Here is a 19,554-nt window from a genome sequence, read left to right as displayed (position 1 = left end):
ATGTAACAGTACTGATTTGGTCATCAGCCCCAGGAAGAAACTCCTTGCTCTTCTTATATAACAGCAAATGGTGTGTGTGCTGCTGCCACCCAGCCCTCCCCACCCTGGAAGCGCCTACATGTTTCATGTTGATCACTGGGAGAGTCCATTCATAATTCCAAATCCTCTTAGTTTCTAGGCTGGGTGGAGATCCCTTTCACCAGACTAAAGGAGGGAATCCAAATAAAGGTCAACAACAAGAACAAAAAAAAAAAAAAAAAAAAAAAAAGATCCATTGACTCAGTTCCATCACAGCATGGTAGTCACGTGACTTGGTGGTCTAAAGCAGCACCAGTGGTGGCCCCTCAGTCAGCTGAAGGCTTGAGCTTCACTAGGGTCAAGCAAATGTCATTTTCTAACAGTTCTAGCATGAGGTGAGCATCACAAGATCGGATATCTTTTTTTTTTTTTTTTTTTTTTTTGTCTTTAGGGTCTCTGCTTCTAACCTCTGTGAAGAAGTGCTTAAGCAAGGGTAATTTTATGTTCCCAGATAGCTTCATGTGCTCATACTAAGAACAGTTGTCTAGAAAGCAAGAAACTAAAGCAGAAAAGGGAAGGAAGGAAGAACAAAGAGAAGGGAAGGAAGGGAAGGGAAGGGATGGAAAATGATTGGGTGCAGCAGCATCATCTACTGATGACACTAAGGCATCTTTTTTATTGGTTTTACTGTTAATCTGGCTCATCTTGGAAACTTCCTACATGTCTTCCAGCAGACACATTTCTCACTTACCTTGATTCTTGGGCATCTAATAGATGGTGACTCCAGGCAGCCCACTAGAAGCACACAAATACCTTCCTTGCACACCTCACCATGGGCTGTGAGTTGGGTGTGGATCCTGTGACAACTTTCTGACCTCTCACACTTGCTGAGTACTCTTGGTGGTTTCAGCGACCGGTCACATGCTAAGGGATAGACAAAGAGGAGAAAGAGTGACGTGTCCCTAGTCAATTCACGGCTGTTGTGTGGATGCTGGACTTTACCCAGTGCCATGTCTGCTTTGTGACCACAGTCCCTGCTCTGCCCCCTGTTCCACCTTCCAGACAGGATTCTTATTCCTCCTAAGCAGCTCTGCCAGGGCCCATGGCTTTCTAAAGCCCTATCTTACTGGAAGATCTGTTGCAATCTCACTCAGAACTGATTTAATGATGGTAACTGTTTCTTCCTGGCAAATACCCACAATTTAAAGAGGGGAAGTCACTTCCCTTTAGGGGGACAAACCTCACAGAAGCTCCAATGTATTTCCTCTTTCATAGTGGAAAACTTCAAGCTCTCTATTGAAGTTTTATGTAGAGGGTTGTTTTGGTTGGATGTATGTCTGTGTACTATTTGTGTGCCTGGTGCCCATGAAGGCCAGAAGAAGGTACCAGATTCCCTGGAACTGGAGTTAACAGATGGTTGTGAGCTGCCATATGGATACTGGGAATGGAACCTGGATCTTCTGGAAGGGCAGCCAGTGCACTTTAACCACTGTGCCACCTCTCAAGCCCCATACTCTTAAATTTTGCATTTCTAAACTAAGAGAGCACTGAATGGGCCAATCTGCTGTAGGCTGCAAGGTGACTCTGAGTCAGGGGCTGGAGAAACTGTTTCAAAACCAAAACACTGTGGTACCAGAGAGTGCTGGTAGAGGAGAGTTGTGGTGAATGGGGTCTTTGAAAGACCCCAACAAATCGCATCCCTTCTTTGTTGCTTCAAGTATGAACTAGTAAGTGTTGTGGAATATTAGTTGAAGATGTGTTACATTTATTTATGCTGTGAAACATTTGTTTCACAATGATGCAAAGATATGTTGCATTCTTCAATGTTGCATTTGTTTAACTCTGTGAAGCTGTGTTACTTTGTCTGCTAAAACACCTCTAATCAAGAGCTGAACAGCCAATAGCGAGGCAGGAGAGAGAAACAGTCGGGGTTGGCAGGCAGAGAGGGTACATAGGAGAAATCTGGGAAGAGAGGATCAAGGAGCAAAAGAAGGAGAGGGAGAGGAGGACCTCAGGGGCCAGACACCCAGCCAAACAGCCAGCCAAGAGTAAGAAGTAAAGAAAGGTACATAGCACAGAGAAAGATAAAAGACTGGAGGCTAAGGTAGATGGCATAATTTAAGAAAAGCTGGCTAGAGATAAGCCAAACTAAGGCCAGACATTCATAAATAAGACTCTATGTGTTTATTTGGAAGTTGGGTGGCGGGCCACCAAAGAGCAAAGCGTAAAGAGTTAAAAAAAATCAACTACAAATAAGTGTAGATCAAATACCCATATACTTAAACAAACAAACAAACAAATATATATATATTCTTTTAAAAAATTGAAGCTTGTGGCTCCAGTTACCACCAAGGTCTGTGCAGAGGCCCAGGGTCTGGTCAGCCACCTGAGACCATGTGGCTCTCTGAAGGTCTTGATGCAGCAGGGGCCATATAGATCTGAGTGACCTGTACTGCCACCTAGGGCCATGCTGGCATCTGGGTCTGGGCTGCTGCTGAGAACCATATCTGAGTCTGTGGTCCTACCAAAGCTGGGGTCTGTGTTGATGTCTGTGGCCCATGCCGCCACCAAAGGCCATACTTGCACCCAAGGTCTGGGCTGCCACCTGTGGCCATGTTGGTGTCCGAAGGCCATGCTGCTGCTGTAGCCATGCCAAACTGAGTGGCCTGCACTGACAACTGGGGCCATGGTGACATCCGGGCCCAAGGTGCTGTCAAGGGCATTGTCTGGGTCCATAGTCCTGTTTCAGCTGGGTGTTAATCTCTGTGGCCCATGTTATCAGAGGGCTATAGGAATCATGCAAGTTGAAATCTGAGGGCTGTACTGAGCTGGCACCACCCTTTGCTGGCCCTAGGAGAGTGGCCTTGCCCCTCACTGGCCACTTGCAGTAGAAGTAGTCCTGCCCCTCATAGGAGAGCTGGCCCCATACTCAGGAGAGCTGGCCCCACCCCTCACTATGGGCCTAGGAGAGCTGGCCCCAATAGCATGGCCATAGAAGAGACAGCTCTGCCTCTCACCTAAGAGGGGTGATCCCAGTGGCCTGGACTGACCAAATCAGCTACCACTCAGACCCACATCCTTCTATGACCTGCCAGAATGTGCAAAGGGACTGTCAGAACCATAGCTGTAGGATCTACATGACTGGGGGCAACAGCAGGATATTTGAGGGGAGTTTTGGTTGGGGTCCAGTATTGATGGTGTACCAGAAACCAGAGGCTTTGAACCAGACCAACAACTCATTGCAATGAACATTTGCAAGTAAAGCCGAACGAACAAAAGGGTGTCCTGTGTGACACAGTGCAGCTCCCAGTGCTACTAAGATGGATGAAGAGGAGTTAGAGAGGTGAGAAAAATGGAGGATCAAAGTGGTTTTTTTTTTGTTTTTAATTAATATTTTTAAAATTTTCTTTGTGGGGGAACACCACAAGGGTGAGGAGCAGATATGGAGGGACTGGGAAATGAGTGAGATTGTGGTGCATAATGTAAAATTCCCAAATGTTAGTAAAAGTTGAAGCTTAATGTATTCTCTCAATATTTGGTGAATATGGTTTATCAGTGAACAGATGGGTTTCCTAATATAAACCCAGAGCTGAGTAGTTGAACTTTCCTTTGGGCCACCAGCTCACAAAAAAATGACACAGAGACTTATTCATTATGAAAGCTTGGCCTTAGCTTAGGCTTGTTTCTAACCATCTCTTACAACTTAAATTAACTCCTGTTTTTAAATCTACATTCTTGCACGTGCTCTGTTACCTCATCTCCATTGTGCCCATCCTGCTTCCTCCACATCTGACTGGAGAGTCTACTTTTCTTCTTCCCAGAGCTCTCTCTGTCCAGAAGTCCCTACCAGACCTCCTGCCTAGCTGTTGGTTGGTTAGCTTTTTATTAAACCAATCACAGTGACACATCTTCACATGGTGTAATCAAATATCTCACAATAGAGTTGGGGTATCTTCTTGGGTGAATCTTGTTCCTAAACTGAAAATAAGAGCCCGAGTTAGTTCCTGGGGGAGGGGGGGCAGAGTAAGAGCGAGGTGGCCACATGTGCTGCAGTGAGTGGAGCCTTTTGCATCACTGTGGGAAATGGGTGTCTGTCCTACTACAAATCTCCTGTACCCTGTCTACAGCACAATGCTTGGCAAATATTGGTGGTCTTGTCCAGTAGGATTGCAGGCTACCTCTGCAGATATGGCTCCTCAGTAGATTTCCCTTCTTCTTCCTTTCACAACTCAACTAGAGAAAATGACCCTTCTTCCACTGAGGTGTGGTCTGGGTTATTTCCCTGTCCTGGGGCTTTGAGCCAAAGCTTCTGCATGTTTGGCTAACACAGGTGCAAAGAACATCCATTGTAGTTGACACACAGCAGAGGACATGAAAAGTCCCCTTTCCCTTCACTCCCTTTATCTGTCTCCTTTTTCTCTAATGTGTCCTTAGGCACTGAAATTTTACCTTCAATAACGACTAAGGCAAGACACCATGGATAGCGACAGCACCCTTAAAGGTTTCAGCCACACGCATGTACTCCCACCCTGGGCCCAGTAACCTCTGTCAATCTGAAGAAAGAGCTACTTAACTTTCCAACCTCCATCCCTTTCCCCTCCCCCTCCCATTTCCCTCCCTCCCTTCCTGCTTGTCCTCCCACCCTCCTCCCCCTCTTCTTCTTTCTCCCTCCTTTTATTCTGTTTACTCCTCGTTCCTCCCTTCCCTCTCCCTCCCTCAATTCCTTTCTCCCCTCTTTTCCTTGACTTCTCTCTCCCTCTCCTCTTCCCTCCTTTCATTAGCTCCCCCCTTCTCTTCTCCTTCTCTGCCCCTCTCTCCCACCTCCTTCCTTCCCCATCCTCCTTCCTCTTCTCCACTTCTGCCCTGTCTTTCACAACTGGATCAGCCCATGGCATATAAAAGTACTTACAGTTTTGAAAAAGATTGAATTTCCGATGCAGGCCATCTGTTCCAATAGCCATTTATTTCCAAAGGTTAGCAAGACGCTAACTTCTGAAATTTTTGATGGAAGTCTTTCCGGAGCCCCGGTTCCACTGTCCCCTGCCTGAGTGTGCCCCGGTCACCACTCCAGTGCCTCCTTCCTCAACTGGCCTTTGTTTTCTGCAGGGGGCCTGGGGTTGTAGGTACCCTGTCTGGAGCCTCAGGCCACTATCAGCACGCAGCACTGAGCACTGAGTGTGCTTTGGAAGTACATGAGTCATCTTGTTCAGAGGGGAAGGCCACACTGAGGATGTTTAGCTTCATCCATCAAAAGTGGTGATCTGCTATCAGGACACAGCCAAGGACAAGGAAAAAAAAAAAAGGAAGAAGCACAGAAGCAGTGGGTGGGGCTTAGAAGAAAGCCCTTACTATGCGGCTGCTCTGAACCCAATTCACAAGAAAAAGTGCCCAAACTGAAGGATCATATTTTCCTATTGAGAGAGGAAAAAAAAAAAACAAAAAAACAAAAAAGACCATGCTCAGGGTGCTGCCTTGTATATGAAGGAAGCAAAGAAAAAGGAAACTGAGAAGTGGACCTCCGGAGGATATCCCAGCACAATGAAGCAGTGTTTGAGAAGTCCTGTCCGCCAGCTGGTGGTTCTCTGCAAGTGGAGGCTGGTGGTCGCACTTGAAGTGAAATGGTCAGGATGAAGAAAGGACTCTTCTGCATCGTGCCTTAGAGACACCCAGGACAGGTACCTTTCATAGTAGGGATGTGTGGCATTGACGTGACAGTTTACAATAACATGTTGAGCCTAGACATCAGCAAGGAGACTATGTATATGTTTTTTTTAAAACACAGTACAGATCCAAATGTCATGGATGTCAGTGGCAACTGCTCTCCAATATGTTTGTAGTGAAAACATTATGGCTGCCAATCTGATAGAGAATCGTACAACTATTGATAGAAAAAACAAGAATGTTTCATCCTACTTTAACTTCTTATAAAGGAAGTACAGATGGAAGATAGCCAAATTTTAATTTATAAAGAAGCAAACGCACATGCAATCGGTAAATGGAATAAGCTTTCCATTAAGGTCTGTACTGGTGGTCCTGGTCCTACGTCCCTCAAAAGAGGATGATTATAACTTTGATGCCCAGTTGGAAGAGGTGTGGACCTAAAATATAGGCTGTATAAAAATAATGCAAAGATGTAAGAACAACTACAAAAGCTTGACAATTTCTTGTTAGAATTTCAAAAATAAAATAAATAAATTCCAGAAAAATCAGGCAGGAAAAATCCAATACTGAAAAAATTGTCTAAAGAAGATAAAGAAAAATTTTATAAAAGAACACGTGTAGCTATTTCCTCTGAACTGAAACATTCCCTGCTGGAAAGAGGAGGGAGGCTTTGAAGTCTCCAGTTAATTGAAGTCTATCAGGATGTTGGGGAAACTTGAAGGCACAGGAAGCTTCTGAAAGCTACAAGATTCACAAAGCTTCTCCACAGGGTTATAGGAGCATTTGCAACTGGAGGAGCATCCTGCAGGTTGCTCCAGGGATGCAGCTTGAGCTGTCAGCCATGTTGGGGTGAGCTTTTTGGTGATGCAGCCGCTTCTGAGTAATTCATGGTCCTAAAAGCAATCCCTCACTTATATTCCTGTAAATAACCTCAGTGAACATGCTGGTTTACTAAGATATGGAACCGTTTCTTTGGTCTGTTGAAAGTGCCCTCTCTGGGGTGAATATATATGTTTATCTCCCTAGGAAATGTCATGCAACAAATGTATTGACAAAACACACCTTCTACTGTGTACTCTAGATCAAGGAAAGAAGAAAAATGAGTTAGAAGAGCTGAGTTAGATTTAAAAAAATAACCATAAAATATGACAGAAAGGAGCTTTCATGAAAGTGAAAATGAACAATATTGTTTCCATGGAAATTTGAAGCCCAGAGATTTTGAAATGGATATTCTGATTAAGATGCTTTTAAAAAGTAAGAGCTGAGTTTAGAGACACTCCAACTGCTTTGATCATGTCACCAGATTCATATCTGTAACCTCGAATCTCCAAAAGGAGAGGGCAAAATTTCTCTAAGAAATTAGAATACTTTTAGCAGCCATCCAGAGAGATTAAGATATATGAACAGTCATGTGAGCATATCAAGACCATAGATAGTTTAGCAGAGACCCAAAACTCATGGAGATGCAAATGGCCAGAGTTAGAGTTAACATTTTTGACAAAACCAGCTCCTTGGTGCCCATCTGTTGGAAATCTACATGAGTTTGGGACCTGACAGAATTTTATTTCTAAGAAAAAAATGTGTCCACACCAATTTCAAATCCACGACATTTGGTAGAAAACCCGGAATTCTCTGGACAGGGCTTGTTTTATTATTTTATAATTTCCCTTTGGGTTCCAACATTTGGATACCATTCTTGTTCAACCACTGAACTGTTCATTTGGCTGGTGCATATTAAGGTCACAATAATGTATGTTAATAATGGAAGACAACAGAAATTCTGCAACTTATTGAAAAGTAGATGGGGATCTCTTTCCATGACTTTTCTTGACTCAATAAATGTATTAAAATGGTCTTCCTAGCATGGAATAAGTTAATAGTATTATTATTTATGAATATAAATTTTTATTGATCACAGATAAGTTTTCATTAGCTCCCAGTGGTTAAAAACTAACCCATAACCTCCCTAGGCTCAGTGTGCTGGGCTCTGCTGACTCCCCATGGGAGACCTTGATTTGGGAGATGTGGGGATGTGGGGTGGCTTGGGAGAGAGGGCTGGGGGGTGGGAGGAGGGAGGAGGGGTATCTGTGGGTGGTATGTAGAGTGAGTAGAAAATTTCTTAATAAAGAAAAATGAAAAAAAAACCTAACCATGACATGTGTCATGCTGGATGTAACTCATATATGTATATGTGCATATTGTATATGTATATATATTGATATTGATATACAGATGGTCCATTTGTATATTTGAACTTTGGGTGTTGTACATGGTCTCCATGGGGATTTTTCTACATGATCTCACTAATGTGTTTAGAGTGTCTCTGCCGTGGGGATTATAGACAATGGTGTTCCAAAGCCTTCTTTAAGTTTCTAGAGTTGCTGGTGCTTTGTGGCTATTTGTTACGATGTTGAAACTATTAGTTATAAGTAGACCTTTTAGAAGAAATCTTGGCAAAAAAACATAAAAAGAAAATAAAACCCAACCTTTAGCAAGACAGTGCCCATTATCTTTCCACTGGGAGAAATTATCCTCAGTTCAACTGTATTACCATGGTGACATATCTGAATTTCAACCAAGCCCAACTACACCACATAACTGGGCTCTGCACATCTAGCTTCTATTCCTAACATTTTTGTTGCAATGTCTTTGAATAAGATCTCCAATGTCCTGGCTAAAAACACACACTAAAAATACTCCTAAGGCAGACAGAACAATCTGGATAGTGTATGTCAGAATTCTAAGAAATCAATGAAGATGAAAAGCAGGTATTATTACAACAAAGTAAAAATCAAAGGAAAAATAACTAGTGAGTGAACAAAAATATCTGCAAGCGCTCTAAAATAACATTGTTTCTGTAAACAAAAACAAGCAGGGGATTGTGTTCACAGTAATTGGACATGTGGTTGGCCTCCTGAGGTCTAAAATAAGTAAACAGCTGCGTGCACACGTTCTTCTCCAAGCTGGTCCCTTCCTCCTGCTTATGAGGCTCATGTCCTCCTTAGTAGAACTGCACACACACACGGTGATGGCTATTGAGTTTTGTAAGAGTTTCTGTAGTCAGCATCAGCTGGATGCTAGAGCTGTTTTGTCTAACAGTGTTTTCCAGTATTTTGTAACAGTATCTGTAGAAGGAGCTGAAGAGCAAGATCTCTGTCCTAACCAGTCCACAGAGTGAGGGAAACACCTTGTCACTTCTGACAAAACACCACCTCCAGACAGACAACCTTTGGTACATGAGTGATGTGATTTTGCCTAGGGACTGCATCAGGGAAAGAGCTTCATTCTCTAAGTGGCGTGAGACACAGAGGATGAGGCTCGGGCCTCTCAGTTCCCTTCTGCAGCGTAATTCTTGCATCCCAAATGCTCTTGTCAGCTCTTAGCTGTTTCGGAAAGTCGATGAGAACCAGGAGGAAACAAACAGAAAGGCAAATGAAAAAAAACCAAACCAACCCCGGCAATGTTGTGAGCTGAGAGTGTCTGAGAGCCTCAGACAGAGTTGGCACAGAAGAACCAAAGGAAGAGGAGGCTTTTCCCCAAGTTGAAAATGTGGTGACTGTATGGTGTAACGTATCCAGGAAGGGACAAGGATTGATGACCTCCTGAACCTGAGTGGAAATCATCTTAATCGAGGAGACATTTCTCATTAGCGAAGAGGAGCAGTGAGTCTGGCACTGCTTACATTAAAGGGAAGACTTGAACCTTCACACCAAAGGTGCTAGTTCACATCCACTGAGCACTTGGAAGAACCTGCTCTGACCTTTATATAAATATCTTCTAGACCACCCCCACAAGGTAGGCTTTCCTATTTCCATTTTATTGCAGTTGAGAAGTTTGCATACGGTCACTCTGCTGTTTAGTGGTAAGGACAGGATGTGGCCCAGGTAGTCTGTCCCTAGACTGTCCCTAAAAGCCCTTCTACAATAGGAGTGTAATTTTTTTTCCAAAGATTTGCTTCACATTCAATATTTTACATAACCTGCAGTATTTACAGTATCCCACCAAAGTGGATCTTGATGAATACTGAACATTAAAACATTATGTAATACAATATAAATATACAAAATAGAAGTAAATACTAAGGCATATTTTCAAATTTTCAACAATTTAAGAACGTATCAGAGAATTAATGATATGAAGAAAAAAGTGTTTGGGATTCTTTTTAAGTTAAAAGCCCTCCTGGTGCTCTTTACTTTGGGGTCTCAGAGGTGAGAAGAAGATGAGGTCACCACCAAAGGAGATGTGTCTGGCATGATCTTGCTGTCTGGTCCCCCCACCTGCGCACAGAGACTGGTGCTGCTTGGGGATGAATGGTCTACGGTACTCGAGTCTTGTTCTCCAGGACTCCAAGTGTCTTTTCTACTCTGCCAGATCTGCTTTCAAGAATATCTGAAAACAGTATCTTATCAACACGTTCACTTTGGCTGCTCTGAGGGTCAGATTCTCCAGGGAAATCCTTTGTCCCAGAAGGTCCCCACCCTCAGCCATGACTCTGCTGGCAGACATGAGTGCTCCAAATCTCTGAGAACGACCTTCAGAAGAAAGTCCTGAACACGACTTAACAGGACTCTCAATTCTGAGGAGCCCAGCATCAAACACGATCTTGTCAACTGCCTTTCATGTTTCGACAGCTGCCACTGGGGCATGCTCTTCCCGTGGCCATCTCTCTTACGCTGCATGTTGTATGGCAGCTAGACGATTTCTAGCTGCCATTCTTCCACCACCATCTTGTCTTGCTTTGCTTGCTCTACTAGGCACCATCCCCCCCCCCCCCCGAGGACTTTTTGCTTAGATTATTATTGTTTTTCCATCCAGCTTCCTCAAGTTTGATTGGTTGTTGAATTTTTGGTTTACCTGAAATTTTCATTTTCATCTACCCGAAAACTAACCATATCCCCCAATCCATCCAGATCTGAATAGGCAGTCTCCTTTTCACCTCACTTGTATTCACAATTACCTACCCGTCCTTCAAACTGTTGGAATCTTCCCATAATAAAGAGTCTTGTTCGACCAACCACGGTGCCAATGAAGATCTTTAGCATCATCAGGAATGTCCAGTTCCAGCTTCCTGTACCACTCCAGGCACTGTGAGGTTAGTTTGTTAGTTTCTGACTGGAGGATTTTTCTGAAATATGGCACGTCATGCTGTAGCTGAGACACCCGACCTTCACCCTCCTCAAGTGATGTGACTCCTTCCACAGAAAGGCAATTGGAATTTGTAGTAGATGCTTTCTTTTGATTTAAGCCATGTTCTTCATTACAGACTGTGGAGACTCCAAAACACTTTGAAATATTTGATTCTTGCTGCGCTGTGTTGGTAGAGCAAGTTATAGATTTTTGTACCAAGATTTCATTTGCTGCATTTTGAGTTGTAGTGACTTCTGGTTTTCAAGGGTCCCAGTAAGATTGGGTGTCAAGAGAGCATTGTCGCTACTATGACTCATGGGTCCCATTTGACAGGTCTTCAGACCACGTGGTGGCTGAAACACACAAATGCTTGGGTGCAAAGAAATTCCTTTCTTTCACTTTTGCAGGAACTGTCTTAGGTAAGCAAACCACCTTTGGGAAGACTCCACCCACATCCATTCCATCTGTTACACTGGTCTGTGGATCCACAGTTTTCTTCACTATCAACTTTAGAGGCAATGACCTGGTCAGGCTTGGATTCGACTTTTTTTTTTTTTTTTGGCAGGTCTTCCTTTACTTGGTCCCACTCTTTTAGATTTATTCTCATCAACAACTCTTGGAACTGGCTCTTTTGTGGCAGACGAGACTATTCAGGCCACCTGCTTTGCCCTCTGAGCAGCAGCTGATCCAGTCACTTTCCCTGATGACATCATGGACTGCACAACGTTTTTCTTTTTGTCCAATATTTTCTCTTCAGAAGTTTGTTTTTGGCCAGATTGTGTTGCTTGAAGAACAAACATCTCTACTATCAATCTTAGTGTGTTCCATGTGGTCTTTGGCTTTTGGTCTTGTAATCTGCCCACTGAATGGAAAAGCCTTTTCCGGCTCAGCTCTCACACTCCTCTGGTCTGTGATGAGAAAGCCAGGTGCTGTAGGTCTGTAGAGACCCATTTTAAACACCCCTCCCTTAGTTTTCTTGTGTTGTTCTTTCAATATTTGAAGCTGCTTTTCTTCTTTGTATTTTTGGAGGAACTGTTTCCATTGGTCACTCAGAACCATTTTCTCTGACTTCGTTTTGGTACTGGCCTTTTCTGGAGCGAGGTCTTGAGACATCTCATGTATATTAACAAGATCTCTACCTTCCCATGGAATGTCGACATCTTTCAAGCCTAAGTGCCTGTTTTGTTCATATACCTTGTATCTGTTTTCCTTCTGAAGTAATGACTTCCTGTGAGCAATGATAGTTCTAATCATTTCAGTGCTTAAATCTTTCCAAAGCCGACTGGCAAAATGTGATAAAGGAACAGCTTCTGGACACGTTCCCCAACGATTCCACAACAGAGAAACCTCCAAAGATCTGCAGAAGGAACACCTCCAGCCTTCCCTCAGGAGTGTATTCTTGGAGAGCCAATGCCTGCAGCTCAACACATGCCACAGGCCGAGGCTCCATGTTTGGTGAAAGCTGCTGTTCAGAGAAGGCACTTGTCTCCTTGTCATGGTTGTCTAGTGGAGAGCAAAAACAAATGCCTGGAATCACAGATTTTGCTACAATTTGGGGCTCACATCTCTTATTTTTATAAGCAAGTATGGATATATGCATTATTTCATACTTCTCTACATAGTCATGCATAAGGTGTCTTAAGTCCCCCAAATTCCTCAAATAATTAAATGTTCCAAATATTTTCTTAGCATGATTCCTGGGAGTCCAGAAACACTCTGGTCAGTGTGGACAGGAGGCAGAAGGAGAAATGTCTACCTTGCTAGTGAACCCTCTAATAGACAATGCCATCGGAGCACTAGTACCCAGCCTTTGCTATACATGTGCCTTCCCTTCCATCAAGCAAACCCACTCCTGCCCATTCAGGAGGCTGGGTAAATCTCCAGCCTCCCACAGACTCACCACCCTTCTTTGCCAACCACATCCTCATTTGGATGAAAGTTGTGTTATTATTCTAATTTAGGACTTCACAAGTATCACACAAACATTTAATTCACTTTAATTTCATTATGCATTTGAGGAGGGCAATTTATAGAAACGGGGGATGATAGTCCCCTTGCCAGCAATTAGATGAACATAATAAACTGCCATGGAATCTCCTTTCAGACTCTGGACTTTTTGTGCATGTCTGCAAACTCGACCAGACTTGTAAGTTCCTGGATTGTCAGAAGGGCTCAGCTGCCTCCCTCAAAGCTTTCTTATTCAACACAGTAATTCATGAAATGGGCAACGTGTCTCCTGTGGTTCTCAGATAACTGACCTCTCCTGTGACACTTTTAGGAAAAAGATGGTATTTTCATTTGTCATGCTATATCAATAATTTTTTTAGAAGGCCTTCCTGAGGACATGAAGAGACAGGTATACAGATTAAATTGTTGTCTCACCCCCCACTCCCACTTTGTATGCTAACTGCCCTCTTATTAGTCAGATGCAGTGACTTGCTTTGTATTTCTTTACCTTTTCTCAGACAGTTTGCACACTGACTATTTTTCATTCCTAGTCTTGCCATAATGGGCACAAGATAGCCTGTTCTTCAGGAGGATTGCATCTGGTATCTTGTGTTAGGAGAGAGTCAACTTTATTTGGCAATTTTCTTTGAGCTGATCAATTGTTGAGTAACCTGGGAGCTGTTTCCATCATTAAGCACAGGGCTGAGGGTTAATTACATCAGAATTCTAATCTTGGCTCTGACTCTCATTAACAGCAACAGTTTGTGCAAGTCCCTTGGCCCCTCTTGGTGTCTGTTTTATATCAGTAAAATGAAGAATATGAATGCAATTGGCTTCTCTGTGCTCTGAGATTCTTTGCCTTCAGAGATACTAGGAGCAATGAACAGGAAGCAGATTTCCTACATTGTCCCCAAGTGCTGTGTACGTTTGCCAAAAACAACCTAGGCCATGTAGGCAGGCCATGAAGCCTGGTGGTACTAATACCCACTTCAAATATTTATGCCATTAAATGGTATTGAAGCCCCTCAATAACACAGCATCCTGGGAGCATCAGTTCTGGGAGTCCGGAAAAGATTCAGATCATCCCATGAGAGGCAAGGCCAGGTTAGACCACAGTGCATCAGAAGGCCCTTCCAAGGATGAGGCATATCCACCTTGAATGATGCTGGCATGGCTCATTTGTGTCAGTATAATTCCCAGTCTTCATGCATTTTTTTTTTTTTTTTACTACCTAGCTGCAGGATCCTTTAGAAGTGGGCATAGGAGAAAGCTTCTATCGATCTTTTAGAAAAGGACCTTTCATTGGGAATCATCTACTTGATTTGGTGATGCAGCCAACACATATGACAACCACAGCACTAACTCAACATGTATTTAGAGAAATGCACATTCCACAGTAGATAAAGAGATATACTAAAGCTTAGCTGGAGCCCACCATAAATGAGGGATGGATGGTGGATATTTTTTTTTGTTATGGATCCATTTCCTTTTGTTTTTCTTTGTTTTGTTTGTTGGGAGGCATGAAGAAGGTGGGTGACGATCTTATTGCCTCTTGCAAACCAATGTCATTTCCCCCTCCCCTAATCTATTATTTTTGACACTGCCGATGTGTGAAGAGCCCTGAATGTCAGATCCCCAGTAGATCAGTAACACATGGAAGATGCCAGCAAGATCTTCTTGGGAAATAATTACAATTACTCTAGTGACTGGGATCAGAATTGGTCTGTAGTAATGGAACCATGCAGGGGATATTAAAAACACAAGTAGGCTTCTACTTCAAGTGGAGGGTCTTCATAGACACTTGGAAACATCTGTGTGTGCATTATCCTAGCAAGGAGTCTGCTGGTGTTATTAGAATTCTATACAGGTGCTTATGACTGGAGAAAAGATAAAAACCATGGATGTAGCATCTCTTTCTGGGTACCTGTCTTCTGAATCCAGGATACTACCTCTGACTTTGCCTATTCCTTTTATTCCTTTGCTCCTCCCAGAAAAAGCAAGTGAGTCAGACCAAGATCCGGGTCATCTCAACTATTCTGTTCATCTTGGCTGGCTGCATCGTGTTTGTGACGATCCCTGCTGTCATTTTTAGATACATCGAAGGGTGGACAGCCTTGGAGTCCATTTACTTTGTGGTGGTCACTCTGACTACAGTAGGCTTTGGTGATTTCGTGGCAGGTAAGCAACCTGGGCTTTCCCAGTCACTTGAGCCTTGGTGGGGAAAACGATCTGTTGGTGTCCCTTTTCCAAATCGTGGTGCCAGGGAGTGGGGATTTAGCTCAGTTCTAGTGTGCTTGGTCAGCAATCCCAAGGCCCTTAGTCTGGGTCCCCAGCTTTGAGAAGAAAGAACCAAAATCATGGTAACAGGTATTTGCAGAGGAGGTACATGAAAATGGCTCAGTGTTTGTCAACTCACTGTGAGGCAAGCAGCATCACGTCATTGATTGATTGATTGATTGATTGTTTTCCTGCCTGAGAAGAAAGCCAGGCCCCTCTTCCTTAGGATGCCGACTTAGCGCTGTCATCACTACAAGAATTATGTAAGGGTGAAGCGAACTTCTCACTGAATCTTTGACTTCTCAACTGCATTAAGCTTTTCCAAGTCAACTTGATCAAGACCGTAATTAGCCAAATATCTGACTCAGGAGCAGTTAGCCTAGAGGTTGGTTTGCGGAGACCGGCAGGTAAAGCTCCTAACACTGAAGTGAGAGCCACTGTCTCTGCTACCCCGATACAAGACCCCCCTCAGTCATTCCTTGTGCACATTACTCAACCACCGTGGTCTGGATGGAGTCCTAAAGCTCAGGAAAGAAACAGCCACAAGCCTGTCCAGTCTCTAAGCCTATCTGGGCCATCCCTTAGTATCATCCACAGACGACGGTCCCTGGGGAAAGTCAAGTGAGTTTCCAATATAAAATAAATACCTGTGAGAGCAGAGACAGAAAGAAAACTACTTCACAGCAGTTTTCAACACTTCACAGGGTCATTTGCAAGGGGTAGTGTTCTGGCGATGACTGTGTTAGTGTCAGCGACCTGAGGACCAAGGATAGTTTGAGCACTGGTGACAGAGACCTGCACTTTAACCAATAGCTCAGTTCAATTTGTTAGTCAGGACAAAGGACAGAGCTCTGGCTGTGAGAACTAGTCAAGTGTTGATGCTCCCGCCCCCTCTAGTTTAGTTGATTAAGAAAGAGAGAGCACTCCTGAAAATAGGAGTGGCCTGGTGAGCTGAGGGAAAAAGGCTCAATGCCCGTTTATGCTTTTTAGCTATTATTAGTAGCCACTGTGGACTGAGCTCTTGGTGCATCTTGGCCTGCTATCATTCATTACTCCAGAGAGGGTGATCTACACCGTCTCAGCCCTGGGCTGCCTGGGCGGGTCTTCCTTCCTAGTGATTACAGAACTGCAGTTCCTTTATCTAGAGGCCTTCATAGACTGGGATCTCTTAGCCTGCATAATGCCGACTGAAATGGCAGGTTCTTGTTTTATTCATACATGTGTATGGATGCGTGTCTGTGTGAGCATGTGCACATGGGTGTGGGTGCAGGTGCAACTGAGTGTCCTCTGCTGTCGTTCTCTCTGCCCGTTCTTTTGAGGCAGGGTCTTTTCCCTAAACATGAGGCTCATATTTTCATGCTTAGACCAGAAGCCATCAAACCCCAGTAGTTTTTCTGTCTCTCTCCTGCTTGGAGCTGGGATAACAGGCATGTGTGGGTTGTCCAGCTTGTTAAGTGGGTGCTGGGATCCAAGCTCTGGTTCTCTTGATTGTGCAACAGGGGTTTGGAATTGCTGAGTTGTTTCTCTAGCCCCTAAACCAATCTCTTCCAAAGTCCTGTTTTCAGAGCTCACACAGGTCAACCTGTTGAGTATGTGTGGAAAATGCACTTAGTGGGAGTTTGCCAGTGTATTTATTAATAGAGTGCTCTTGGTACCTCCCATAGGATTGGCTCCAGGTCCCCTGCTGATACTAAAATCCACAGACACTCAAGCCTCTCACAAAAAACAATGGAACTTTTACACAAAATTTATGCACATCCTCCTGTGCATGTTAAACCATCTGTATGTAGATGACTTGTCATACCTAATGCAATGTAAATGTTATGCACATAGTGATCATACGGTGTCATTTAGGGGGTGATCAGAATAAAAGGTCATGCACATGTCTAATACTGACATAATAATTTTTTTTGGATATTTTTGATCCATCTCTGGTTGAATCCATCCACCCAGACAGCTTGTGGATACGGAGGGTCAATACTCTGAGTGACAAGGAGGGTTGCTGGACTATTCACATGTACATGCCCAAGAGTTGATGGTCACTGTGATCTTATTGGGTATCAGCTCTACTAGAAATACAACTGGGAAGATGAACCACTCAGGATTGATTGTTGCTTTATTTTCCAGCTGACCCACTTTGGGACAGCCTAATGACACTGCAGTATTTCACAGCCCTGTGTGGGAGTGCACACAGAGCTTGCAATTCTGGCCATGACTGATGAAAGGCTACACAGAAGGATGGGCTCTGTATTGTTGACTAGCACATGCCCCAATGACAGTCTTGGCTGGGTTCTAGTGACTTGCAAAGGTAAATATTTACTTAGCTGAAAGGGGAAAGAACACCTAAAGAGATGAGCATAGCATACAAAGAAAATGACCACCAATCCTGAAGAAGGTTGGCTCCAGAGGAGAAAATGAAAGCAGCTGAGAGAGACACCAGACACCTCAGAACCTTATGCCAGTGCTTGGAATCTGTTTTTTAAAAACTTATTTTTTATCATATGAGTGTTTTTCCTGTACATATGTATGTGCACCATGCATGTGTCTGGTGCCCTTGGAAGTCAGAAAAGAAGGAGTCAAATCCCCTGGAGTGTGAGTTACAGATAGTCATCAGCCACCTTGTGGGTCCTCTGCAAGAGCAATAAATGGCCTTAACCTTTGAGCCATGTCTCCAGCTACATTCCTGTTGCGGTAGAATTCATGAGTTGTGTTGTAGAGTAGGTTTGAATTTATTAAGAGCCATGGGTTGGGTTTTCAAGATATTCTTGACACAATAGAGCTCAGCCCAGCTTCAGTGATGCCAGATATGGTGACAACCAGGACCCAGTGAGAAAGACTAGAAGCCTTTCATCGCCCAGTGTCGTGGCTGCTAGTATATTGCCCATACGAGTTGTCTTGGAGGCACCCTGACTGCTCTTTGGGGGAGTGAGTGGTGCCCTCAGCAGCACTAGCGGGGAGGCTAGAATAAGTAGACTAATTATTTGGAATAAATGACCATTTCACTCAATGGAATAGCTAGTCAATACCATTAGACAACTGGCCAATTTGGTTTGATGGCTTTTTTAACTGTAATTCTTATTTATAAGATAATGGGATTGAACTAGTTGGCCTCACAGGTACCGTTTAGCTATGGATATGGTGATTCAAATTGCCTGGCCTAATTGACCCCAGGATGAGCATCATGTAAACACCATCCCTCTCTTAGTATCAAATCTCTATTTCATGCATCAAAGTCTCAGTAATGTTGTTACTTCTGCATACCCACTCTTTTCTTGGTAAATGCATGTAAAATTTAGAAGGAAATGACTCCAAGTGTTTGAAATCATTTGGCATTTTTTGGTATATATATACATATATATATGTATATATAAATATATGTATGTATATATAATATTTATACATATATATTCTTTTTCTCCTTTCTTTTCTTCCTTCTCCTGTTCTCACTCTTCCCACCCCCTTCTTCCCCTTCACCCTTTCCCTCTCCCCTCCCCTTGTGGCTTCTCGCTCTTTCCTGTTCTCCCCGCTTCTTCCACCTCCTACTCCTTCCCGCTCTGTCTTCTCTTTCTTCTTCCCCCTGCCCACCCCCCTCTCTCCTTTTTCAGAGTCAAGTTCTCATTGTGTAGCTCTGGCTCATCTGGAACTCACTATATAGCCCAGGCTAGCCTTGAACTTACAGTGGGCTCCTCTTGTCTTTGCTTCTTGAGTGATGATGTGTACTACTAGGCTGAACCCTCAAAGTACTGAATCTGTGTTAATAAGGTAAATTCAGAGGAGTATGGGAGAAACAAAGTGACAGGTGGGCTGGCATCTGAGCTACTTCTCCTGTGAAGTCAATTCTTTGCCAATGAGAGTAGATAACTCAAGGTGACCACTGACATTTTTCTGTTGCAGAACTGAGGTTTATTTTTAGTGGTTAAGAATCAAAGAAATTAAACTTTGTAATTTAAGTAAAACTCTGGCCTTTGTTGTGTTTGTATCCTGCAAGCCTAATGGCCTGTCACTGGACTGTGGAATGGTATTTTCCTCCATGGACTGGAATGTGCTCTGTGAAGACCAATTGCCAACCATGCTAAAGTACCATGTGGTTGTTTTCAGGGGGAAATGCTGGCATCAATTACCGAGAGTGGTATAAGCCGCTGGTGTGGTTTTGGATCCTCGTCGGCCTTGCCTACTTTGCAGCTGTCCTCAGTATGATCGGAGACTGGCTGCGGGTTCTATCCAAAAAGACGAAAGAAGAGGTAGGACTTCTCGAATGTCCTTAACTTCCTATTAGTCCTCGTTGAAAAATGTCCATTTCTGATACCATGAAGGGATTATATGGCTTCTTTTTCCATCTATTTAGAAGCAAAGTTGAGTGGACAGTAGTTATTTCTAGATCCTTTAGTAAATAACTGCTAAAAAGTGTAAAGAAGAAAATGGAAATGATGAGTGAGGGTGGATGGTTGCTGCAGAAAGAACGCAGTTGCCTGTGTTAGCAAACATGTGGGAGGCTCTGTGGATTCGTAGGGAGCCTGGGGAAGC

At 43.5% G+C, this 19,554-nt stretch overlaps 1 protein-coding gene and 1 pseudogene across 5 annotated transcripts in view; one reads left to right on the top strand and one right to left on the bottom strand.

Moving 5' to 3' along the window:
* Positions 1-19,554, top strand: part of Kcnk10 (potassium two pore domain channel subfamily K member 10) — a 139,982-nt gene that overhangs the window by 112,585 nt on the left and 7,843 nt on the right. For 4 of the 5 annotated variants that reach the window (XM_052738711.1, XM_052738710.1, XM_052738709.1 and 1 more), the window contains exons 5-6: positions 14,745-14,931; positions 19,129-19,271. In XM_052738711.1, the coding sequence (XP_052594671.1) occupies positions 14,745-14,931; positions 19,129-19,271 (330 nt within the window). Of the gene's footprint in view, positions 1-5,124; positions 5,333-14,744; positions 14,932-19,128; positions 19,272-19,554 lie in introns of those variants that run through there. The other variant, XM_052738713.1, reaches the window with a different exon arrangement.
* LOC128110821 (disks large-associated protein 5-like) lies at positions 7,835-14,737 on the bottom strand (annotated as a pseudogene).

This window comes from Peromyscus californicus, unplaced genomic scaffold (assembly GCF_007827085.1).
Source record: "Peromyscus californicus insignis strain IS unplaced genomic scaffold, ASM782708v3 Scaffold_15__1_contigs__length_86483966, whole genome shotgun sequence".
In the NCBI taxonomy this organism is placed as follows: Eukaryota; Metazoa; Chordata; class Mammalia; order Rodentia; family Cricetidae; genus Peromyscus; species Peromyscus californicus.
This window is presented reverse-complemented; position numbering and strand designations above follow the sequence as displayed.